Genomic DNA, 27,693 nt, shown 5'->3' with positions numbered 1-27,693 from the left:
ATATTCGGAGTGTTTGCCATCTGACACAGTAACTACAGGTACCTGAGTCATTTCAGTGGGATCCAGACATGGACGAATATAGAGAAGGTTTTCACATCTCTCCCTCTCCCTTTTCAAAGTATTAAGTGAGGGACGCCTGGGTGGCTCAGTCGGTTAAGCAGTTAAGCGTCTGCCTTCAGCTCAGGTCATGATTCCAGGGTCCTGGGATGGAGCCCTGCTTTTGGCTCCCTGCTCAGGGGGAGCCTGCTTCTCCCTCTCCTCCCCGCTCCTGCACTCTCTCCCTTCTCTCACCCTCTCTCTCTCTAGCTATCTCCGTCTCCCTCTCTCAAACAGATAAATTCTTAAAAAAATAAAGTGTTAAGTGATAAAATCCTGAACACTTTTCTTAGCAGTCCTACAATACTCTACAAGTTAGATGAAAATAATAATTATGATGTTAATTTATATTAACATTTTTTTCTTCTACTAATGCATGTCTGTCCTCTGTAATTATAATGAGATATGTAGAACTAAGTCAACAGTAATTCTTTTATTCAATCACCAGTTTTTAGGGTGAATAAAACATTCAGGGTGAATAAAAACATTCTCATAAATCCTACAATGTGATCTTTGCAAGTGATTCAATTTAGTACAGTCAAGACTATATATACATATCACAATAATCTCATATGGAGAATACTCAGGAAAATCATTGGAGATATTGCAATTAATGACAGTAAGAGTTTTCTTTTAAAGAGTCAATTGGCTGTCTCATAACATTTGATTATTAAAAATAAACAAGTGTTTTCAAACCTCTCTATTAAAATGTTTGTATCACTTTTAAATGAACAAGTACCTTGTAAATACTCATATTAAATTAGCTCATGTTCATTCAGATTGCACAAGAAAGCTATCTATGGATTGAGAAAATTGCGATTCATTGGTAAACAATGCTACAGAAGTGTTTTTGTTGTTGTTGTTGTTGTTTTCTTTTTAAGGAAAAAAAGAAAACCCCACATAGTTCTAGCTACCAATATTCCTTACCTGGCAGAATTTATTGGTCCCAAATAAGCCTCTTCTTTTCTAAAAAAGTAAAAGTTAGAAGTAGTCATCTGGAATCTTGAGGCTAGCAAGCACATTTACATGAAAGTTTTAAAAATTCATTTTCCTTGTTCATCTCTGATTAAAAAGCCTGCAATGCTTACTGACTAAAAAGCAGCAAGAGTTAACACTTGCCACTTTTTCTAATGAAAATCATGTAGAAATGAAAAGCAAAACCTATTAGTGCAATTAACTGGGAGGTAATAAAAATGAAAGATGGGCTTGTGGCTATTACCAGGAATTGAGGAGATAATTGGAGGCTATGTATGGACAAATTAACTATTGTATTATGGTACTTATAAATGAATTAATGAAGTTGGCCTTATCACACCATCTATTATATTTTCAATATCAGAATCAGAACAAACAGGTATCCTTGGTGTATTCACCGAGATTATGGAACCACAAATCTGTGTGAATTTTTAAAAAGTGTTATTGAGCATACCCAAAAGTAATTTACATCTTCACAGTGTAAGCAATCATATAAAAATATGCAGCTGCAAATAAAACTCAGCCACAGGGCAAAAGCAACACCGCGGCACCTCACTAAATGAGTGATGCTATGAGCGGGGAGGGAAACCGATGTAGGAGCTCCAGGATCAAAAGGCTTCAGACTAGATGATATTTAGCTTCGAGGCAAAGAACTTAGAAATACAAACTTCTTACTATCTCAATAATTTTCAAGAGGCCTGAAATTTGATTTATATCCTTGTGAGAGTCTTAAATTGATTTCACTGGCCATCCAGTGTGACTGGGTATTGGAATAAATGGAGTACCACCCAATTAAAAAACAAAATGAGACTGCTCCAGAATGATCATACAAGGTTTTCTTCTCTGTGGTTAAATGGCTAGGGATCTGCACTATTCTTAAAGACAGAGAAATGTCATCTTAAACTCAGCCATCTATCTTAACTGATGTACTGAAAGGCATTTGGTAAGCACTTGTGATACAATAAACGGGCAACACTAGCTTTTCTATTAAACAGAAGTAGAAACCAGGTTTTTGACTTTTAAAGTTTAAAAGTCAGTCCATCCCACAAACATTTCTGGAGGCCTAATATGTCAGATATTGTTCCAGACTAGATGGTGTGGGATGAGTCCAACATAAGGACATATTTATAATTGTAAAAGTTAAATGAAAAACACACAATATAAACTGTATTTAACTGAGGCTGGGAAAAGAAGTGACCTTTAAGCAAAATAATGAGGCCTGAGAAAGCACCTAAAGGTCTGTCTCTTTTGCCCCACCTCTACTTTCAGCTTTTTCTCCGTTTTCTGATTTTCTCACATGTTAAGCACCCAGGACCCTCCCTTTACCAGTGACGTCAATGTGTTAGCCTCCCCGGGGGGTGGGGGGGGGTATTGGCCTTTCAATTCCTTTTTTAGCTGTGGAATAACAATAATAAACATCATAATATGAGCAGCTTAGATTTACAGAGCTCTTACTGTGTGCCAGGAATTATACTAAGGGATTATTTTGTGTAGTCTCTACCGTCACCCGAGGCAGATATGATTATTATCCTCCTTTACAAATGAGGGCTCCAAGGCTTTGAGAGGTTTAATAGCTTGTCACCCCTGAGTCCAAAGGTCTGAAGCCAGGATTCAAACTCAGGTAGGAGTCTCTCCCCACCCTGTTCCCTGCAAACGGACCACTGAGCAGGGCTGACGGGTAGTGCGCGTGGCGCTGCTGACAGGGGTGAGATCTGAAGAAAGGATGGGGGTTCCTAACACCTCTGCAGTCTGGAGGGCAGCTGCCTAGTCCAACTACACATAAGGCCCGTTTGACGCTTAAGTAAGTTTCCTGGAGAGGTGAGTCTGGGTTTTTCTCTTTCTGATCCATGTCTGTCACCCTTAGAATAAGCCCATTTCTTCTTGGCAACTTCAGGAGAGCCAGAAATAAAAATTGGGGCTCTCCTGTCCTCTTTCTCCGTTGTAACGGTTGGGCTTGTGCACAGAATATGGCGCTTAAGAGAGGGACTACTTAGAGATCACACACAACCGGGGACGGTCATCATTTACAGCTGCCCTTGATTTACTGCAAAGAGGACCTCGACGACCAAACCCTTGTGACTCAGGGCTATCTGGAAGCTTGGCAAAGCATCGCTTTTTAAAGTGTAATATTACCAAATTACAGTAGTACAAGAAGAATGGTTATTTTTCATCCCTTTCTTTTTTAATATCGGATTTATGGAAAAGAATGTGACGACAGGGTCTCATTAAAACTTCAAACATTCACAAAGTGACACATTTAAAAGTGATAGCTACATCATTGAAGAGTAATATCTTTTTGAGTTACTTCAAAAAAAGGTTTTGCCTTTTATATTTAAATGCTCTGACCACATGCCTTAATATTATTGTTTTACTTTTTTCAAATCCTCAAAAACTTAAATAGAAACAAAACAGACACAGCTTTCACAAAGATCCATTTCTTTTCACAAAGATCCAGAGATAGAAACAACTACATATTGTTGGCAACAGCACCTCAACCACACAGCTTTGTAACAGTTTTGGATTTCAAATCAGAAGGCTCAATAAAAGTAAACTGCATGGAGCGTTACACTGGAGTCGCACGCTACCGCGACACCTGCATTTTTGCATCTGGAATGTGGACAAGCACAGACTTGCCAGGCTGATGCGGCTTCTCCTACCCAGAGCACCCTGACAGGGGTCCACATGGATGCCGTCATTGTCACTGAAAGGAAGACAAATGGCATGCAGCTCTCTCCACAGACTGTTGATTCAGCCGGGAGCCATATGTCTGGAAAGGTGCTTCCCCCACGGATCTCCAGCTCTTTGCTAGAACCACACATGGGCGGTGCCTTGCTAATCAAATCAGCTGTGCCAACGGCAATGGGATACCTTTCCTCCACCGGGAAGTTAATTAATCAGTCATTCAGAACTGGTATAAAGGCTAAAGTAAAACAACACACGCTTAAGGAAATAATAGGCAATAGGGCCACATTATATCTTTATCTCTGACCCAATAAGGCTATCACTATTACTACTACTATTTTACCAAAATATGGTAGGCTGTTAAGTGATTTTGAGGCTGGTTAACAATTAGTAGCATGCGATTGCTGCAGAAATGGAATGGGATCCCAGAATCTCTTTCCAGAGTCTTCCTAGTGGTGGTCAGTAGTCTCTATAGAAAATATGAGTGGAATCATCCCTGAGATTTGAAGCAGCCAATCAGAGTAGAGCACAGATTAGCCTTTCATCCACTGCCTTTGTTTAAATAAATTTAGAAGGCTAGGTATCTTTCACTCAAATTCCATATTGTCAGACCCTCTTTGAAAAGTTCTGAGATTCAACAAACAAGATTGTATATTCCATTGATAAAAAGGATGACTAAGTAAGGAAAAACACCCAGTGTTCTATTTTGAAGATCTGTTTGGAAAGAAAAACTGAACTGCATTTTCCAGTGGTTTTTGGAGAAATTCCATCTTGGTTTTATTTTTGGAAGAATAAAAAGAAACATAGAATGCTAAGAGATGTGTGTTTCTGCCATAAAATATCATCCCCTTTCTAGATCACTCTGATGGTAAAGGATGCAACATTTTTAGAGGATAAGTGTTTCATATCAACTTAGACAGTTCAGTACTAGGAAATTTTTGCTCCTTTTCCAACACATCACACTTTTATAAATGCACGATTTTCAATTTGCACAAACACTGTATTTTCTTGAAAATTCATTGATTTAACAAAAGTTTATTAAGTGGCTATCATTGTTTTGGGGACTGGACATACAATGAAGAACAAGCCTTCAAAAAAAAATACAACATTGTAGTTGAAGAGACCTATACATCTAAAGTAATAAATAAGGTATTTTCAGAGTGTTTAAGTACTTTAAAAAAAAATCAGATAGGAGAATGGGAAAAAAAACACAACATTTTATCACAGGTAATTCCTAAAAACATTTTGGTTGTCTTGACACAACTGTGATTCAGATACTTTTACATGTAAAACCATACCAAATATGTAAAAATAATGACACTCTTCCGTGATTTAGGAAAGTTGATACCGAATTCCGAATTGTACTTCTGGTGAAAGTAAGGGGCGTGTTCCTCAGCTTTCAAAGTGGCCTGTGAGATTTCTACAGAGGATGTTCTTCAACTGCTAAGCACCAAGATAACAAGTGGATGTCAGAACTACTATGATCGTCACAACCCCAAGGAGAAAGTGATCTGCATTTTGGAAGTTCTCTGAAGATGAGCGCTAAGTGCTAGATGCCTCTCACATGGAAACCTTCCTAGTGGGTTTCTGTGCAGTGTGGTTGGCCTGGTACTTAGTGAATAGCGAAATGAGTACGAGTTACTTCTCTTATTTTTTAAATAAGTACAGATTTGGTCCATGATCTAACAGTTATGAAGATACTACAAGAAAATAATGTTTTTCACTTTTAACACTTTTAGAATTTGAGAGTTACCAAAAGGTAAAAGCAAAAAAGCAAAAAGCAAATGAATGGGTGGTTTCACCACTTCCCTCTCTTTAGTGGAAAACCAGTTGAACACTTTTGACAGATAATTTTAAAACTATTCTGAGTAAAAGGAAGAAATTTTAAGGTCTTTTTTAGACAGTAGTTATTTTGTTAATGGGAGATGCCACCTGTGTACCTTACTGAAGCCGCACGTCTCATTCTGACAGTAGATCCTTGTGTGTAAGAAATACGGTCAGTCCAAATGTAAAATGTTCCATTTCCCTGGCGGCCCCACATGCCGGGTGACTCTCCATGCTGCCAGGGATTCAGAGTCCTGCAGCCGCGCCGGAGTTATGCCACTGGTTAATTTAAGAAGCCGCATCAAAGAGCATTTCAAAAAGTTCAGTTTAACAAATAAGACTTTCAATTTGTGTCTGCAATGGGTATGAGACTTAACCCAAGGTTCACTCAGACCTCATTGCAAGGACACACACACACACGCAACAGTTTGGGGTGTTGATGTTCTGATTCAAACAATAGACGAGTAAGCTAAAACATTTCAATTGCATATTATCCATATTCAGCTTAAGCAATGCATTTTGAAATGTCTAATCGGTTAATGCGATGTATTAAGGAAGCCCAGACCACTCTCCACTCTAATTCCAACTGCTGCTTTCAACATAGGGAAAAAGCATTAAGGTAATGAGCTGAGTTCTATCGCCTAAGAAAACCCAATGCTTTCTTTGTTTGTTTCCATTCTTAAACAAGCAAATGTTTAGATGTGACTGGAAACCACTGAGAGAGAGAGAGAGAGAGGTGTTTTTCCATCAGGATGTGAAGAAAGTTCTTGAAAGCTTTTTGTTTTATCTTCAAGATTTGATGTTCTTATGACTATAATATAATTTTTTGGCTGATGGATGCATACAGATATGAAAGATCTATAACATCTGTCAAAGATAAGGTAACAAAAAAAATTCTCATGAAATTGTTAGATGTCCTTATGAGAGAATGCAAAAAACTTAGAAAATTTTTAAGAAAAAGGAAAACTGTGGAATCTTTTAGGAAATTAATAAGAATTTAACTCTACTGTGAATTTTAAGAGCAAAGAAGAAATAAAATGATAAATCCTATTAATATGTTTTTCTTTCTGGAAAAGTTACTACCTCCAAAGTATTTATATATCTCAATAGGGTATATTCATATTTCAAAAACAGCCTAAGTTATGTATAGTTGACAATGAACTATGTCACCCCCTGCACCCCCCTCAAAAAAAGTCCCACTAACAAAGCTAGAGTACATGCTTCAGAGTGATGGGAACAGGAACTGGATTCACCAAGAGAATCTAAACTAAATAGATCAGCTGTTTCCTGTGTTATTTAGTATGGTGTCTTCTCGGGGTGAAATAAAAAAAGAAAAATTATTTCAGGAATATGGACTGAAGAATAGTTTTTCAATAGATGTGCAAAATACTCAAGAAGATAGAGATTCATTTGAGGATAGATCATGAGAAGTGATTATTCTATAATACATTGGAAGGAGACATCCATCCTGCAGTTTGGAAGGACCGGCTAATATCTGAGATAGAAAATAGGCACTTTGCTCTTGACCTTTCCTTTTGTTTTTAAAATGGTGACTTGAAAACAGCCCCCAAAACTTTGTCTTCGAGATTAAATTTCCATAACATAAAATTCAGTGCCAAAAGTAAGTCTGAGAAATATCTTTTTAAAAAATAGAATTCTTCAGGGCACCTGGGTGGCTCAGTCCTTGGGCGTCTGCCTTCGGCTCAGGTCATGATCCCAGGACCCTGGGGTCGAGCCCCGCATGAGGTTTCCTGCTCAGCGGGAAGCCTGCTTCTCCCTCTCCCTCTCCCACTCGCCCTGCTTGTGTTCCTGCTCTCGCTATCTCTCTGTCAGATAAATAAATAAAATCTTAAAAAAAAATAAAATAAAAAATAGAATTCTTCATACTTTAGGAGGGAAAAAAAATGCCATACCAGTAACCAAAAACTACTTGCTCATACTTATGGATGTACCTTTAAAGTTATTGGTGCAAAGCCTCCAAATACAAGTAAGAAAGACTATGTCTGCCTGTGTTTTGGTAAGCAGGCTAAAAAAAAAAAAAAAAAAAAGGAAAGTTACAAAGGCTTTCTAAGAGACTAGGGAAGCAATGAGCTTTCTTGATTTAAAAATCAATACACCTCCCGAACAGCCAAATGCATTAACTGACATCCTCTCAAAACCATTCTATCAAAGCTAAGTTTGAAAGGCTGTTCGGTAACTAATCAGATATATCCTGATGGTGAGGCAAAACAGGTCCGTGACACAAATTAAAAAGGTCTAAGATGAAAAGAAAACCCCACCAGGCAGGAAGAAGTGCAAATGCGGAAACCCGGGCCTCTTTGGATGTATTCTTTATTCTGCAAAGCAAAGTGGAAATGAAATGTTTTTTCCCCAGATGCAGGACAACACGTTTCTTACCCTTGCGTTAAGAAGAAAGCTGACAGTTGAGGACTGACAAGGCTCAAGGCAAGGCAACAAATCTGCAGTGTTCCAATCCTGAGCATCTCGGGTTCTTTCTCTCCCTGCCATACTCTCATTACACAGTGGTAAAATGTCAGAGATCATCTGCGTTTTCAAACTGGTTTTTAAATTTGTTTTAGTTTGAGCTCCAGAACCAACCCCCCCCACCCCCCGCCGCCCAAAAAAGGAACCCTATCTGGAAGTTTAATATAATAAATACTGAAAACGGTGCTGGTTATAACTGGTAGGCCAGGCCCCACACCCACCAGCCTGATTTTAGTCCAACTTCCTCACCTGAAAATGAGAAAAGATTTGGAGAATTTTAGAGACTTGCTTGAACCTCTTCAGCTAAGCCCAGAACCCAGATGTCTTGCTACAGTTGCCAGATTTGCAAATAAAAATATAAGATGCCCTGTTAAAGTTGAATTTCAGATAAACAACAGATCATTTTTTTAAGTAAATATATGTGCCAAACGTTGTATAGGATATTCTTATACTAAAAACAATTTGTTGTTTATCTGAAATTTAACTTTAACTGGGCATCCTGTATTTTATCTGTCCCTGTTCCCTTGTTTGTTCTTTTTTAATTAATTTATTTAAGTCATCTTTACACCCAACATGGGGCTCAAACCCACAACCCCGAGATCAAGAGTTGCACGTTTTTCCCATTGAGCCAGCCAGGCACCCCTCTGTCCCTGCTCTGTGATGCCCATCCAAGGGTGTCACGACTACATCAATGTTGATTCTATTTGTCCTTCTTACAAGCTTACTTTGTCACACTTAACATTTTAGGGCTTTTATTAGGAAAGTAGTCCCCGAATAGTTTTGTGGACAAGTGAGATCAAAACTTTTTACGTCATATATTTATCTCACTATTGCTTTTTTGTATGGATGTATATGTGTATTCATATTAACTCTCCTCAGCAGAAAAAGATTTTTGGTTCAACCCTGCATTTATATTATACAAAATATACCATACTTACTTGTAAAGTAAAATAAAGAGCTTCCATATTATGCCTTACTCTGTTCTCTGCAGTGATAACTGCTGTATTGAACAAAGCTCTGTTAATGGTACAGACTGACATTTAACATTGATACATTTGATTTATAATTATTTTTAGGTGATTGCAAGGAGGCTACAGTTCAAACTAAAAGTAGTCTGAACTGAACTGTCTTTCTTTTCTTCTGAATTTGTAAGGAAATGTAGTCACTGGCAGGTAAAACTATTTTATCCACCAAATTTGTTTCAAATATGCACACAGCCTTTTCTGCCTCTATATATTCTGAATAAAGCAACATATAAAAGAGAAAAATGAATGCAGCAAATGAAATCATCACATTAAAAATGTGTCTAGCTTGCTCATATTTTGGCCATGGATATCTCATCAAGATTCCCTCGTCAAGCAATGGAGAAAACCCTCCATGCACCACCTAGCCAGTTGTCAGGAAATAGAGAATCCCTCGGGAACATTCATGAAAAGTTTGAATGCTAGGAAGCAAAAACCGTTTGTATTTATAATCTAACTACTCCTTATGAAGATTTTCAGAAATGTTTCTAAATGTTTCTGTTTTCCATTCTGAAATTCAGCCTATCGGGACGCTTGGTACCTTCAAAGTCTTCGTAACACTCATTTGAAATTTTTATTCACACTTCTGCCTCCCCCAACCTTTAACACTTGTACTAAAATTGGACAAATACTTCTATCTAACAACACAAGAAGTTCATATGTCACTTTATTTAAAAGATTTTGTATAATTAGCCAGGAGTCACTTAATTTCTGCCTCACAACAAACAATATCACAGAAACAATTGTTGGCAGTTCTCTAACCACTGCAGGGCAACTGGCCTCCCGAAGCTGGGGTTAAAAGCTGGCCTCTGGAAATCAATCATGCTCTCGGCAGAGAAGAATATTTCAGTGATATGAAAGCTGAAATGGAGACTATAATCTTTTGTGATTACCCTCGAGGCCGAAGCAAACGCAAAAAGGAAAGTCCATGAATTGCTGATAATTTCCTGTGATGACCGATTCCCAGGAAATTCTGATATAATTCTTGCTCTGTAACAAAATGATGGTTCCCCAGAACTGGAGCTTCAAAGAACTCCACCTCGGGATGTCACAGTGTTTCTACAGAAGCTCCTCGTCCATTAAAGGGGCCAGGCCTGTGAGGCAGCAGCTCTGCCTCTGAAGAGGTATGTCTGATTGCACAAGGAGTGATGAGCTATGTGCTACGGCCTGTTTTTCCAGAGAGTTCTTTTATGAAGGAATTGATTGAAAATATATCTGTTTTAAACCTTTTTTTCTCCTCATAGAAGTTTAAAGATGGATAGATTTCTCTGCTGTTCCTAATAGCTATGTAGCTATGATTATCTAGGCTTATATAATTTTTAAGATTTTATTTGGTCTGATAATTTGTTTTCTCTGAGAAAAAATAGTTTTCATACAAATGTGCGTACTGTTAATATCTACTTAATATTTTGGGATAAAATATAAAACTACTCATCTTTTTTTGAGTAACCATCAAACCTATAGTTAGATGCCCCTGCTCAGAACACAGGTTAATTGGGTCCTTCTTATATGATTGGCAATTGAAATTCAGGAAAAAAGGGGGAGGCAGAGTAAATGGAGATCTCTAACAGTCAAAAGTCCAAAGAATTTTTAGAATAATTCTGCATTATCAATACATGAAGGATAATTTAGTATGTTGGCTTCTATGAATGGGTTTAAAATCTTTTTAAAATTGTTATGTTAACTACTGCTAGTTGAATGAATAATGTGAGAATAAAGGTTCTACGTTTGGAAGTCAACTGTATTTTATTTTATTTTTAAAAGATTTTATTGATTTATTTGAGAGACAGAGCATGAACACAAGCAGAGGGAGAGGCAGGGGAGTGAGAGAAAGGGAGAAGCAGACCCTCCACTGAGCAGGGAGCCTGATGCAGGGCTCCATCCCAGGCTCCTGGAATCATGACCTGAGCTGAAGGCAGACACTTAACCAACTGAGCCACCAGGCGCCTAGAAGTCAGCTGTATTTTAAAAAAGTATAACAGAAAACATTGTTACATCTTAGGAGTCAATGACAATGTGTCATAAGTGCACAGCTCTCAGGTTCAAAATACCTTTATCCATAGCCTTTAAAACCTAAATATTATTGAAGGTAAACAGGCAAAATGGAATTCAGCCAAACCAGTGTGGTTATTCCGCACCTCCGTTCTATGCCCTCTTCCCAGCCCTGTTCCAAATTCAGTTGTAGGCTCTCTTCATTGCTTTTAGATAGTCAGGTGATTCTGATCTTTATGTATGATCTTTATGTATGCCCTACTACTATCTCATTCAGCTCATTCAGCTAACTTAAATTGAGTACCTGCTTAGTAGCTACTACTTTAAACTGAGTAACTACTTTAAACTGAGTATAAATGTCTTAAACTCAAGAACCAGGTCTTAGCCATGTACATATCTTTAGCATCTACCTTAATTAGGATTGCTCTAATGCACAAAACCAGCTCCAGTGATAAATATAACTTGGTTTATTTACGGTAATTGGTTAGGAAGATGAGATGAAGGGAATAGACATACTAATAAGAATATTAATTTTATTTATAAGAATAGAGCTTTGTTATTTTAAGAGTCCTTTCATAAACATGACCTCATTTGATATTCGTGGGAATTTTAAATTGTTCAAAATAACAACATGGTGATATGCTGGCGTGCCTGGTTGGCTGAGTCCACAGAGCATGCGACTCTTAATCTCGGGGTTGTGAGTTCTAGTCCCACATTGAGTGTAGAGAGTCCTTCAAAATAAAATCTTTAAAGAAATAATATGGTGACATGTTATATAGTTATGATTTTTTTCACAGACTCTCACTAAATTTCAGAAGTTTTCTAAATATTCAGTCATATCCTCAATCTTCCATAAACATAATAAGCCCAAGTTTTCATGATGTAATGATGAAGATTAGGAACGTATTATCAACTCTAGTTGTAAAATGAGGAAAAGTGGAACTAAATGACTTTCTCAAGGTCAAAGAAAACGAATCCAGATACAGGGGCTGTGGCTGCCAGCCCAGTGCTCTTTCCCTATGCAATGAAGTAGATCACTCTGCCCTCTTCCCTCCTCCACTGTGACTCCTGCTTCTACCGGGGGCATGAAGCAGAGTCAAGGCCAGGCAGGACTGTTAGAGGCTTACTGAGGAACAAGGCAAGCAGAGTTACTTCTCTGGGATCAGAGAGAACGTTCCAAGTGGCTTTGGGGAGGAGGTGGGATATGACAGACGAATGAATGAGTGACTCAGTGAATGCCACCGCTGACACACTATACCATGTGATAGTGGCTGTTACTAGTCATTTCAGCATCTGATAGCTTCAGCTCATTTTTGGGAAATGAAGGTTTTGGGGGTTTGATATTATTATGACAATGAATCAACTTACATATTATGGATGTTTGGTGTCTACATAAAAAAAACAACAACAAATAAATTAGACCCAGACACATATTTTTGATTATTGGAGACTTTATGTATACCTATAATTATTGTAAATCATAAACCTGTGAAAGAGATCAACTATATTTCCTACTATAACACTCAGATCTTTATTTGGCTCTAGAAACTGTTCACAATAAGAACAAAGTATGAGAATGACAAGATAAATCTATCTTCTAAATAGAATACACTACAGGGGTGCCCAGCTCAGTCGTGGAGTGTGCGACTCTTGATCTTGGGGTTGTGGGTTTGAGCCCCATGTTAGGTGTAGAGATGACTTAAAAATAAAATCTTAGGGGCATGTGGGTGGCTCAATTAAGCCTCTGCCTTCGGCTCAGGTCATGATACCAGGGTCCTGGGATCGAGCCCTGCATTGGGCTCCCTGCTCCCACTCCCCCTGCTTGTGTTCCCTCTCTCTGTCAAATAAATAAATAAGATCTTTAAAAAAATCTTAAAAAACATAAAATTAAATTAAAAACATAAATAGAATATACTGCAAAGGAGTTTTTCAATCTGACTTTAGGAGCCACAAGGATTTACTGGGTATTTAAAAGAACATGTCCTGGGGTGCCTGGGTGGCTCAGTCTTTAAGCATCTGCCTTCGGCTCAGGTCATGATCCCTGGGTCCTGGGATCAAGCCCCGCATCAGGCTCCCTGCTCCGCGGGAAGCCTGCTTCTCCCTCTCCCACTCCCCCTGCTTGTGTTCCCTCTCTCGCTGTGTCTCTCTCTGTCAAATAAATAAATAAAATCTTTAAAAAAAATGTCCTACTTGAATAATCTGTTAGAAATATACACATTTAAATTCAAGATATGTTAGGGTGGAGACGAGCTCTTGCTTGTCTGATATTTAGCTTTTTTTCCTTTTTCAGTGGCAGAGCTGTTTACTGGAAGACTGGATTATATTCTTCAATCTTCCATTTTGCAAAAAGGGGGCAACAATGACACATGTAACCTATTTTCATATATGGGTGTATTAAAAGGATTAATTGTAGAATGTCTTTAAAATATGCTAAAGCCCTCTGATACTAGACTTCCATGAAAATAAGGTGTTGTTCATATAATTTAAATTTTTCCCCAATCTATTTCAAGGATCAGAACATAAAAAGGAAGGTAAAAAAATCAAATTGACAGCTAAATCTGTGAAAAAAGTATTTTTCCAAGATTCCTATGTGGTTCCGCAAAGATGTTGAAACTTCACAGATTGCTCAATAGCACTCCAATTCTTCTTTAGCACCCTCAATGACAATTCTAAAAGTAAAGGGATTGGAATATTCCAAACATGTTTTTCCTTCCCCAAAAGAGATTTGAGACCTAATTCTGAATACAAGAATCTAGAGGGAGGGGGAAAAAAAAACAGTCTGTGCTATTGGATGGATTCCCAAATTTCTGATAAAAGTTTTTGAGAAAACACCACCATCAATTAATGTTTATAGAGCAACCAAATTGAGAAATAACTTTATTGAGAGAAATAACTTTTTGGGCTGGAGGGAATGTTCTGCGCAATAATATTTTGCTACTTCTTATACTTATTAAGCTCCCTTACTTGACCACTGGCACATGAAGACTTGGTCACTGAGAAAAGCTAAGAACAAGGCTGTTGTTGGTTTCTTCTTCTTTGAATTAACTGGAGTTTTGTTAAGAATAAGAGAAATTATTTTAAGAAGATGGCCTGACATACACACTTTTTCCAAGTTGACTCTGCTCTTGCAAAATGCTGACCTGGGAGAGCGCCAAGACAGAAGACCTGTCTTGCCAGAAAATCTGATGTGCCTTCCAAGTACACATAATCCTTGAAACTCTAGCACTGAAGATGAGGCCCCAGAGCATGTGAGGTTGAGACTAGGATAATGAAAGAGACATGCAAGAGGACACAGCATGGTGGGACTACAGATGCCTCTTTTCACAGGCTTCTGAAACCTTGTGTTCCTTTACTGCATAAGGGCCCATCAAGGTCTTAATCTGATGTTTCTTGGCAGCTTAATCAACTGAATTGACTATTGACTATGAATAGTATACTCTATGATGTTACGGTGAATTATACAAGAGGAGGAAGTAATGTCAGACAGAGAGCAGCTTCTGTCTTATTCTCTATAACCCTTTCTTAGCACAATGACTGGCATGTGTAGACATTCAGTGAGTGACTGGGAATGAATGCCTTTTCCTAGATGCCCTGCACAAATAATTTATTTAGGGAGAGAGAAGGCGTATGACCACATATTATATAAATATACATGCATACATACACACATACATATACACCATATAAATAATATCTACAAATTCTAAAGGGGTTTCAACAGTGTGTAGAGAAAAGGAGATCTGAACACAAAGTCTGTGATAGGTAAATCTTGAGACTTTTGAATAAGACAAAGGACATGACCTAAATCTTAAAAAGATATGTTTGTAGTTTGAAGAGAAGAGGGAGACAATAGCACAGATGGTCACTATGTAGTTTTCTTTCCCTCCCAGGTCATGTTTACATAATTTTTCTCTGTCATATTGAATAGGGATGTAAAAATTTCCAGGCAGGAATCTATGCTTAAATATTTGTACAAAATCTTCATTACTTTTGTACTGCATTTCAAAGATGGATTCCTATACACATTTTTTTCCTAATGATCTAGGGGGTTGCTGTTGACCTTTTAAAGTCTAATAATAGGCCATCACCCTCCCTCCCTCCAAGCAAATTTCAGTAACCATGGAAAATTTCAGCTTGGCATATTTTAATATACATTTTTTTAGGACATATAGAAGAATAGGATCCTTCAATGTATCTTAAGCATATCATGAAAAAAATAAAAATTCAACCCTATTCTCTTTTTATTTTATTGTCTATTTTATCTTTATTTATTTTATTTTATTTCTATTTTACTTTTTTAAAATTTGGATAAATGTATCACTTCAAGTAGTTGGACATATTATTATCCTAGGAAATAGGGAATACGTAACTTTTTAATGACAGCAAAGCATTACAAGAGTAAAAAAGAAGCCTCAAATGGCAAAAATTCACAATTGGTTGTATTAGCAGAGGTAAAATATTTTATTTAAGTTAAATTAAAGAAAAAATCAAAAGTTAAATAAAGACTTTATTTGGTAGTGAAGGCATTAAAGACAGATTAAAAAGTTAAATGTTTTGGCTCACTCCAGGTTTCCTTACAGTAACACCTCATGAGAAACATGGTAGGAGTTAATAGCAAAGTAAATATGATTTTGATTCTGAATTTCTTTATTTTGTACCTCCTCGATAAATATATTATAACTATATTATTATTTTTGGTATGAGAAAGAAACATTTTAAATATTCATTGATATTGCCAAACTATGAATAACCCAGAATCTCAAAGAGTTTGGAATGAAAAAAAGTAGACATACAGATCATTTCACAGATTGTCATGGATGATTCAGAGTCATATAGTGATTTGGGATTTTATACTCAGAAATAATCTTTATTCTGTTCCACATATTTGTTCATGTGTCAGGAAAAATTAATTTCAAGGTATATAGTAAAAATCAGATTATTTTTCGCAAAAATAAGATTGCTGAGCTTCTTGAGATAAAGCAGCAACGACCTCTATTGTGCCTGTGCTTTCCTGGAGCAGTTGCAAAAACAAAGCAGGACCAGAAAGACATCTGAAATAGTAGGCAGAGAAATTGACAGGTGAGTGTGATCTCAAGGTGGCTCTGAATCATATCTATAGCTCTGGAGAGTCACACAAATACATCTGCGCATGTTCCCAATATGTGGCTGGTAAAAAGAAACTTGACCTGCTTATCATCATCACATACAATATACAGGTTGGATATATGTCTTTTAGTCTGTTTGGGCTGCCATAATGAAATACCACAGACAACAGGACACAAACATTCGGTCCATAACAGTATGTGTGTGGATATATCTTCTTCTTTTTTTTTTTTTTTAAAGATTTTATTTATTTATTTGAGAGAGAGAATGAGATAGAGAGAGAGAGCATGAGAGGGGGGAGGGTCAGAGAGAGAAGCAGACTCCCTGCTGAGCAGGGAGCCCGACGTGGGACTTGATCCCAGGACTCCAGGATCATGACCTGAGCTGAAGGCAGTCGCTTAACCAACTGAGCCACCCAGGCGCCCTGTGGATATATCTTCTAAATGGACTTATTTAATTTTTTTATTTTTTTTAAAGATTTTATTTAATCATTTGACAGAGAGCGAGCACAAGCAGGGGGAGCGACAGGCAGAGGAAGTCCCAATGCGGGACTCGATCCCAAGACCCTGATATCATGACCTGAGCCAAAGGCAGACGCTTAACTGACTGAGCCACCCAGGCGTCCTGTGGACTTATTTTATCATACTAAGTTGATGCTATCCATCCTGCTCAGTATGCAATTTATTTCAGTTCTGAAGCTGTCTCTTCTTACAGTTAATTAAGCACCAATTATTACCCTGTTGTTAAACACCAAATATTAAACACCAAGTATTAACTGGATTGAATGAAGATAAAGATTGGATCCATAGCAAAGGAAATGAGAAATTCTAATTCTAATAGAGAAACAATTGCATATACTCTGGTAGCTACCAAAACATTATGTACAGTAATTAAAGGATGACCATGAGGCATTTGGCAAATTTAAATAGAGTGAAAAATAAAATAGTGAAAATAGTTCTACTGGGATACAAAAAATCATTCTTTCTAGCTTTTCTTTAACACTATAAAGTTCAGTAACTATTTTCACTTTGCCTATATTTTTTGGGTTGTTATCTTGCCTTTTCTAGTCTTTTATTCTATTTCTTATAAGTTTCTTGGGCACTAGAGTATTTTTGTTTTATTTATTTTGTTTAGCCTCTTTCTCAAACCCAGTACTCTTTAGTGCATATGTTTTCAATAAAATCCAGTAACGAATAATTTTCCCTTTAAACTAACTGCGCTTAAGAGTAGGACCAAGGACGAGAAATGTAGTAGATACTTGCGAAGCTTCCACACCATCCACACAGAGAAAGCCGGAACTAGAGCTGCAGAAAAGTTTGTAACTAAGTATTGCCCTCCAGTGAAAAAAAGATGACAGTTCTCAGGAAAATAAAAGTCAAAGTAAACACCTGGGCTTATCGCCTATGCTTAGAAAGGGCTCAGAAATGTTGGTATTTCCTTTGCTGGGTGGAGGAGCAGGTATGTTGAAAAGCATAAAACTGGGGCCCTTGCCTCCTTCCTTTTCTCCTTCCCTTCAGAAAAGTTTTACTGAGCTCCTGGGCCAGACACCCAGGCATAGGAAGACGAACAAGCTATAGGCCCTGTTTCTGGGGATCTGGCATTTAGTGAATACAGGTAATCAGGTAACGAGATTATGGTGTGACAACTGCTATGATGGAGGTGATCTGGGGGTACTTTGGAAATACAGAGGGTGGGCACTTAATTCAGACTTGCAGGTCACAGAAAACTTCCCGTGCGGGAGGTGATATCTAAGTTGGGCCCTGAACGACAAAGAGTTGAAGGTAGGCGGCGGGGGGGGACGTGAGTGAGGGTTAGTGGGTAGCCAGGCAAAGAAGCCCTACTAGGCTTTAGATATAAAGGTTGAGATCTTTAAAAACTTATGTTTTGGTTTGCAGATCTTTTACCTGTAAGTGGCTCAAAACAGCCCCTCGGTAAAGTAAAACTGTGGAAGGGCAGAGTTCACCTCACCGTTCACTAGACGTGCATCCTTGACCTAGAGCCTACCATAAATTATCAGTGACCCAAACTCCATTTTCCCTAGCGTGTCTCTTTGGAACTCTGCTTGGACAGTATCTTGAATTATTTGCTTATGCTTCACATATAATCCCTGAGAGATTTTGTCAGTTGTGGAGTAGAAGCTACTAAATGAAGGCTGTGAAGCGTATCTCTTCATTGTGTACAATTTAGTATAGAACAGGCACGTGTTCTTTTGGAATATGACAGAATCCCATTTCAGTCTTGCTATAATTCTCATGTAACATTGTCATACTCCACCACAAAAACAGGAGGAAACCATTACTTTATAGGTATTTTTAAAATCTACTTAAAGAAAACAAAACTTCAAAATTCCCAAACTTTTAGCTATGGTATCAGAATACAGTGTTTCTAGTCTTCTGATAGTAACTATGAGTTAAGATATATTTCTTCTATTTACTAATACTATCCTTGGTTAAAAATAAAGTGATTATAATGGCACTCACCTTGCTTTTCAAAGAATAAGTGGACTATTGAATAGAATATAATTTTAAAATTTGCTAACAAGAAATTTTAACTTTTTAAAATCTATTCTGCCTCAAAGATATTGTTTGTAGAGGTCCATTTTACATATTCAAAAAATTCTTTCCTCTTTCTACTTAAGGATTCTGCTGAAAATTGCCTACCATGCTTCCAGAATAGAGCACGAAAGATTTCTTACTGAGATTTGTTCACACTGAATCATGTGGAAAGTTACATGGACCAAAAGAGCCAAAGGCATGGATGAGCCAGAACATGACTTTGGAAGTTAGGAGATTTTTTTTTTTTTAAGATTTTATTTTTAAGTAATCTCTACCCAACAGGGGGGCTCAAACTTTCAAGCCTGAGATCAAGAGTCAGCAGGTGCCCCTGAAGTTAGGAGATTCTAATTCAAGTCTCTGTTCTTTCTTTACTAACTCTCTCTCCTCTTCTAGGCAGTAGTAATTATACGATTTACTAAAATGTTCTAAGACTTGAGTTCTTTGAGGGCTATAGATCATAAATCTATAATGATCTAGTATAACTATTATTAGTGATATAAAATGTTTTCCTAGAAAAATGTGGACAGTGACTTTTATGAAATAGCCCTAAGAAATTTACTAGATGAGTTAGACACTGGGATAGAAAAGTCTATAGGAAAAGGTTTAGAGTAATCCAAACTGTAACAGCGTAAAATCATAGGTAACCCAATGATCTTAAAAATTCATTTATTTGCCAGATGATAGAGGGTCCCACTTGCAATGACTTAATTTTTAATATACTACCAGAAGTGCTCTCTGTCCACCAAATGGCTTGGATATAATATAATCTAATGTAATATAATATAGAGAGTAAAATGATTATTTCATGTAGTTCTTTGCTGTATTTTTCACCTTAACCAAAAGTATTTTCATTTGAAAATTACAAGTTTACTTTCTTCCAAGAAGAAAAAAAAAAGGAACTTCTATTAGAATTATTCTTTGGGTTTTCTCAAATATTTCATATAGTTGCTATATGGAACAAACAAAAAAGGCAAGTTAGTGTGTCTATCAGCCTACACAACATTAGTAAACCATTATGAAACTGTATTTTTACCTAAAAAACATTATGAAGACACTCCATTTTTTATAGCTCTTAAAAACCGAGAGATATATAAAGACATTTTTATAGTCGAAAAAAGTAACTTAGGAAAAAAAAAGAGAAATAACTTCGAGAATAGTGCTGATCATCCAATCGCAGTTGTAAAAAGACAATGGTGATCAGGTTCCTATTATGTACATAACATACTTCTAGAAGGGGGAAAGAAGGATGCATATGGGGGTGCTTTCCTCTAACGAAGGGAGTCAACATGTACACAGGGGCAGGGAATGGTGACTCACACATTTTGTCTTGAATGCCAGTGTTTTATTTGAATCTTTGAAATAAGTATCCATGTATTATTTGTGTTAAAAACAACGAACTGCGGTAGGAGCCATTCATGCCTCCCCGCATCATCAGTGCTGCTTCCTGACTGTGGCTGGACCCCTACAGTGGCTACAAATGCTGCCTCCCAAATGCACATTAACCAAAATACAAATACCTAGTAAGGGTTTGAAGAAGTATAGCTGAATTCAGTAATGTTTGGAATGTATCACCCATGTTTCGGTAGAGGATACAATAGGCACGCTTGAGTTCAAATTCTGTGAAACGGCACGATGTGCTGTTTTGGGCGGTCACTCCTGATGGAGTCATGTGATCAGGGCAGGCATGATTTCTCTCACTGTACTGCTGACTGCACGAAAACAATGCTCACCTGTTTTGCCTTTCTATTTTTTTTTTTAACTGTTTGACTTGCCTTTGAAAAACCCAGAAAAGACAAAAACATTCCACTGTTTATTCGCTAAGTCAAAGCCAGTGCTCTTAAAAAGCTGGCTGATCCCCTACCCCCTAATTACCTTGCAACACGAAGCTGTGACAGAAGGCCTGTCAGCAGATTTTATTGACAACCCTTGAGGAAAAATCCTCTTTCTGTTTCACTTCATGCAGAAGGTAAGTTTGCAAAAGGGAACACTTGGCAGTACTTCAGATGCTCACTGTCTGGTGGTGTTGATAATGCAATTCTTTTGCTGGATGATGGCAGCTTCTACAATGCTGTATGATTCACGTAGACCATCATGCCCCAGCTAACTGCAGTCACTGACTGAACAAATCATTCATACAAGCACCTCAACCGTTCAACCTTTTCTCTTCCTATAAGCTTAGCATTTGGCTGTGGGCTGACTTTATGCTGAGTTCTATTGTTGAAAAGTGTCATGCTCCACCTGGCATGCTTACAAAATGTCTTTCATGCAGATAAACAGTCAGCTGACCCGAAAGAAGAACATTGGTAATTACAGGTGATGCACTAATATTTATTGTACGTTTTAAAGGGAATGGCAAAGTATCACACAATTAATACGTAGATTTAAAATGAGTTTTTTTTAAATAATAGAGTCACATTCACACAACCCACAATAACTTCCCAATAAAAATTCTGTTTGCATAAGACATAAAATATGTCCCAAATCAAAATGTATCCAGGTAGTCAAAGCATACGCTTTCTTTTTCCTAGTAGTAGGGAAAAATCAGTGTGACTTGGTATCTCTAAATTGTGTTCGTGAGCATGTGAACAGCATCCCAGAAATCATGTGGGTTCTCAAGCCATTGAAGTCTACAAAATTACTCAAAGCTACAGGTAAAAAGTCACTTGGGGAAATATTTGTAAAATAAATATGCTGGCTATTGTTTGGACTAACTCCCATGGGAGAAGGATTATCTTCCATAATACAGCTGATCGGTGTAACCAGTATAAGGTCTAAAATTACACACTTTGGGAACAGGCTACATGTATTGCCTATTCACAACTGTAATGAAAGAGATTGGGGAGGACACAAATAAAAGAAAAATGCATTTACTCACTGTGTTAAAATTTGGAAAGAGCCCAACAGCAGAACTACTGTCCACTGGAAAAGACATAAATGGTTTGATATCCAGTGAAGGCTGCATCATCAGGGTAGGGGTGCGCACAAAAGCAGGAAGTGTAGTTGTGTGGCATGTACTGCCTGCCAAGAACAAAACAAAAATGAATTCAATCTCTTGCTCAGATCCATCGCCTTCCCCAACCTACCGTGCAAAAACAGGACTGCTGAGCTGCAACCTGAGAGCAAGAGAGTTATGCTGAAGGTAAACGGCACAGGAGGAGAAAATACAGTTAAAAAGGGTCTTCTTGCTCATGATGTAAGACAGTGATGCAGAGTACTTCCCTATGGCAAGGGCCAAGGGCTGCTCAGATCGGGCAGAGGTACATAGTACACGGATCCTGCTGGCAGGTGGGGCAGAATGGGATCATCCTGTTGTTCAACCACTGTCTCTGACTTGCCAAAAATGTAGGAGAGAGGAGGGGAGGAGCCTCTTGCAGCCAGATGCTCTTTACTATTCAGAGTTATTGAATGGCTGGTAGGCATGTTTTATGCAAATCAGAGATAATTATAGGGTTTTTACAAGGGGGGAAAAAACCTTGGACTCACAGTCACTGCCTGCTCCCAAGAAAATTATGACTCAAACAATTTTATCTCTAAAAAAAACCAAACTGAAAGTTGCCCTTTGAGGGAAATAAGTAGTCTAGACATTGGATAGTTAGAGAACCTTAATGGAGTGATTACTGCTAAAGGGAGAGATTACTACCCAGGTGGGGCAGGGTACCAGGGGACAGGGAGAAGTTAGGACAGAAACTCAAATATTTGTCTCCAACTTGAATTCTAATGAGCCTTGTATTATTGTAGCGACTAATCCCTTTTTAACAATTACATTAGCTGTCATCTCTTTAGGAATCTGGGCTAACCCATGTGTGGGAGATTTAAAGCACTCCTCTCCAACAACAAGCATTCTTCTTCTGAAACCTCCATCTACTGCAGGTAAGTAGCTGTTGGTGCAGGTGGCCCTCTGGGAGATAGGCTCTGGTGTGCCTTTTTTTTTTTTTTAAATATAGTAACATTATTGAGATATAATTCACATACCAGACAATTCTCCCACTTAATGTGTACAATTCCATGGCTTTTAGCATATCCATAGCGTTGCGCACATCACTACAGTCAATGTAGAACATTTTCACAATCCCTAAAAGAAATTCCATACCCATTAGCAATTTTTCCCCATTTCCTCTCAATATCCCCAGCTCCCAGCAACCACTAATCTACTTTGTTTCTAGGTTTGTCTATTATGGACATTTCATTTTTTAAAAATTTGTTTTTAAAGATTTTATTTACTTGAGAGAGAGCATGTGCATGTGCATGAGCACGGGGGAGGAGACAAGGGGGAGGGAGAAGGAGAGAGAGAATCTGAAGCAGACTCTGTGCTAAGCGTGGAGCCTGACACAGGGCTCGATCTCACCACCCTGAGATCATGACCTGAGCTGAAACCAAGAGTCGGCCGCTTGGCCGCTCAACTGACTGAGTCACCCAAGTGCCCCTATTATGGACATTTCATTTAAATGAAGTCAAAGAGGGACGCTTGGGTGGCTCAGTTGGTTGAGCGTCTGCCTTTGGCTCAGGTCATGATCCCAGGGTCCTGGGATCGAGCCCCACATTGGGCTACCTGCTCAGAGGGAAGTCTGCTTCTGCCTGCCATTCTGCCTACTTGTGCTCTCTCTCTCTCTATCTATCTATCTATCTATCTATCTATCTATCTATCTCTCTGTCAAATAAATAAATAAAATCCTTAAGATAAACAAATAAACGAAGTCAAACAATATGAGTTCTTTTGTGACAGGCTTCTTTCACTTGGCATAAAGTTTTCAAGGTTCATCCATGTTGTAGCATGTATGAGAATTTCATTCCTTCTTAAGGCTGAATAATATTCCATTGTAGATGTAAACACTTTTTTTTTTCTTATTCATTCATCAGTTGATGGGCATTTGGGTTGTTTCCATGCTTGCGTTATTATGAATAATGCTGCTATGAACATTTGTCTATAAGTTTTTGTGTGGAGATATATTTTCAGTTCTCTTAGGAATATACCCAAGAGTAGAACTGGGGACACTTGGGCCGTATGGTAATCATATAGTTTAACTTTTTGAGAACTTTCAGACTGTTTTACAAAATGGCTGAACCATTTTATAGTACCACAAACAATGTACGAGGGTTCCAATTTCTCCCAGCATGTCTATATAGGACCACAAATAATTACATGCCGAAAATCTCCTACTGACTTCAAGGAGAAATAAACAGTATGGGAAAATGCTCCAACTATTAAAATTTCCTCCAATGTTCTCACACAGTGTTCCAGAATAATTAAAATTTCTATTTCAATGATATATTTTTTGATAATGGATTTCCTTAATAAACTCTGCATTATATTTCAAATCATTCCAGAACATTATTAGTAATAGTTTTTAATGGACTATCATGCCTCATTTACATTGATCCTCAAAACAGAAAAAAAAGAAAATGGCATCTGAAACATTCATCTGTAATGGCAAGTCTTTAGGTCAGCCCCATCCATTAGGGAATATAGAGGAGGACTCAGCAAAAACAGAATCAACCGAAAGTATAGATCAAACAGTAATGGTTTTCTCTGATGCCAAAATAAATACTCTGATCTCAGTCTGGCATTCACATAACCACCCCGTATTTAATTACACATTTTTCTTCTAATTAGGTAATGTTACATTCATTGCTAACTTCAGAGCTTGCAGATCGAAGATGATATATTATGTCAGTATTTCGATGTTGCAGAAGCACTTATTATAATCTTTATTTTTAAAAGCTTTGCTTTAAAATCTTAGCTAAGTTGAAAAAAAAAGATATTTCTTATTTTAGACCGATGGCCTTTTACAACTCACAATTATTATAATTGTCAAAAGTCGAAAGTCCAAAAAGTATACAGAATTATTCTACTTAAAGCTGCCTAATGGACAAATTATTTTGCCATCATGGGTCTCCCCACATCAAAAGCAAAATTCTTTCTATAAGCCCATGTAGTACAAGGTATCGGAGGGCTTGGCAAGAGTCATTTTGTACTCACAAACTCAAATCAAACATAATGCAACATGGAACTTGACAGATTGCTCCGTCAACAAAGGTCAGAATGCACAATGATCCCCTTTACCCAATCAAATATCTATGCTAATAAAGACAAGGCTTGAGAACTACTTAGCTGCCACCATTCATTAGCATAAAAACTTAGCAGCTGTTTACCATTCATTAGCATTTTAATGACAGACAATTTGCCATGTTAAACACAGATTGTTTTAAAGTACTGGTAGATCTCCTGAATAAATATAAACTGCTTTCATCAATTCCCCTCACCTCAACCTTGCTGTTTTCACTTCTCAAACCTGCTTTTTCACGTCACTTCACCCAGACCCATTGCTTCAAAGGAAGTTTTTGCAAATGGGAAATGAATGGGGATAAAGGGCTTTTTTTTGCACAAATTAGGTCAGGCTTTAATCCCTCTGTCACGTCATTCCAGATTTTGTTGCTGCTCCCCCTGCTGGGAAGCATTTCTCCTCACCTTGGGATGCCCAAAAGCTGGTGGGAAATACAAGCAGAAATTTGTCCAGAATACATTGTACCCTGCAAGAAAATGCTTAGTATCTTTAACATTTCCTGGGAAAACAGAAAGGGTTGACAATATAATGAGCATAAAGCATGATATCATCTATCTTTTACATTGCTATGCTCATGGGACAAGTCCAGCCTTTGTCTTTTGTATGAACTATTTGGCAATATTATGTAAGACACCTCCTATACGTAGTTCTATTTCAAAGCAAAGGATACAATCTCACATATATATCATAATGAATCAAGTCATAACAGGGCTCCACCTTATTTGATAATAAAGATTTTTATTTTTTTAAGATTTTATTTATTTATTTAGAGAGACAGAGCAGGGGTGGGGGGCTAGAGGGAGAGGGAGAGAGAGAGAGAGAGAATCTCAAGCAGACTTTCTGCTGAGTGTGGAGCTGGACCCGGGGGCTCGATCCCAGGACCCTGAGATCATAACCTGAGCCGAAATCACGAGTTGGATGCTCACCTGACTGAGCCACCCCGGTGCCCCAATAAAGATTTTTATATCACTTGCTGTATATATAGATCAAACTCCCTGACCTAAAATGAAATGCACACAAGCATGCATACCTTCTCCAAAGACCCAGCAGTCACCGCTCTCACACAGACACTGCACATGTTCATATACTTTCCCATAAGAATGCTATTAACCCTCTCCCCCAAATTTCATTTTCATTGTAAAATCCAAGTTGTATTCATCTATAACTATGAAACTAATAATGAGAAAGACAACTCACCACTATGATCATAAAACTATTATTCGGCCAACTGCCTCTGTAAGGTAATAGGTGCTTTATTACGTCAACAGATTATGTTGTAATCCATCACAATAAAACCCCATTTGAGGGTTAGGTGACACGTGAAATTATTGCCTTAGTCTTTGACCTTTAGAAATATAATCTTGAAGATTTAGGTGATAGCTCTGAGGGTTCCTAGTGGCTCTTCTCTATGTACCAAAACAGGAGCAGACGAAACACCCCAGTGTTAGAAGGAGGAAACGCCGAAGTCACAAAAAACTGTGGAGAAGCATTTACAGAATGAAATCAAATCTATTCTATATCCCATAGAAGTAGTTTTTCTCTTATGCCATTATTATGTATGTCTGCCCTAATGTGCGCTGAAATAAAAAGCTTAACATATGAAAGTCTATCAGGTGGGGGCAAGGCCAGTTATGAACTCCCAGAGCTGTCTTTGAAGAAATTGACACTTCAGAATGAGCGACACTTCAGAAGTCCTACCAAACTCAGTTTTCTTTTTACCGCTTTCCCAGCTTTGTTGCCTCTTACCCTGAGTAACTTTCCCTCTTAACCACCACAATCACCACCCAGCGGATCCTCTCCCCTTCTCTCATCATTTCCATTCTTTCATCAGTCTAACACCTGAGGAAAACAAATTTATCAAGAGATCAAGTGTGTCACAAGGCGGTGGCTATGTGAATAGGAGATGTGACTGATAAAGGGTTTTGTTTCTGAAAAGGCCACGTAATAATAATAACAGAGATAACATTTTTATAGTGCATACTATGTGCCCGGCACTACCTTAAGCACATTACATATGCGTGTACAGAAGTATACACACAGATAAGAATATATACATATTTGTACATGTATACCCATATATACTCATAAATTGAATCAGACAAAATTTATTTTACTTTTTAAGAGAAGATAAAATAGTAACAACTACTACCATTTAATGAGATTTTACTCTATGTGAGGTATTGCTAAGTGACTTGTGTCCCTTATTTTATTAAATTATAACACAATTTGGAGTGCCTGGGTGGCTCAGTCGTTAAGCGTCTGCCTTTGGCTCAGGTCATGATCCCAGGGTCCTGGGATCGAGCCCCACATCGGGCTCCCTAATCTGTGGGAAGCCTGCTTCTCCCTCTCCCACTCCCCCTGCTTGTGCTCCTGCTCTCGCTATCTCTCTGTCAAATAAATAAAATCTTTAAAAAAATTATAATACAATTCTATGAGGTTTGCATTATTATCCCCGTTTTACAGATGAGAAAGGTGAGGCTTAAAGAGATTGAGATCACCTAGTATGTGGTAGGGCCTGGGTCTAAGCTCTTGCTTATCTGGCTCTAAAGCCCAGCCATCTTTCCATAAAGTAGGTTATATGTAAAGTTGTTAAGTGAAAAAGATTCTGTCCTCAAACACATTTAGAAAATGCTGGCTTCAACAAAGTTTAAAGTGGTTCTTTTTTGCAAGACATCTTGGAGCTTATAATATACTAACAGGCACTGTGAATGTCTAGGCAGATATAATTTCTACTTTCCATTTCTTTTTTTTTTTCATAGAGCTTCTGGAACAATTATAATGCTTGGCATGTCCTTCAGGCAATGCTGTTCTACACACATGAACTCTACCAATTCAGGAGAAAGCCGATGACTTTCATGTCTACCACTTTCTTGTTGTGCAAACCTGTGATGAAGGGAT

At 37.8% G+C, this 27,693-nt stretch overlaps 1 protein-coding gene across 1 annotated transcript in view; it reads right to left on the bottom strand.

The window, feature by feature from the left end:
- The window catches only part of ZNF385B (zinc finger protein 385B), a 384,484-nt gene that overhangs the window by 62,664 nt on the left and 294,127 nt on the right, over positions 1-27,693 (bottom strand). The window contains 2 exon segments of the mRNA XM_032407112.1: positions 1,024-1,062; positions 21,609-21,751. Coding sequence (XP_032263003.1) covers positions 1,024-1,062; positions 21,609-21,751 — 182 coding nt within the window.

This window comes from Phoca vitulina, unplaced genomic scaffold (assembly GCF_004348235.1).
Source record: "Phoca vitulina isolate PV1807 unplaced genomic scaffold, GSC_HSeal_1.0 scaffold1, whole genome shotgun sequence".
Taxonomy (NCBI): Eukaryota; Metazoa; Chordata; class Mammalia; order Carnivora; family Phocidae; genus Phoca; species Phoca vitulina.
The sequence above is the reverse complement of the archived record's forward strand: the minus strand, read 5'-3'. Positions and strand labels throughout refer to the sequence as shown.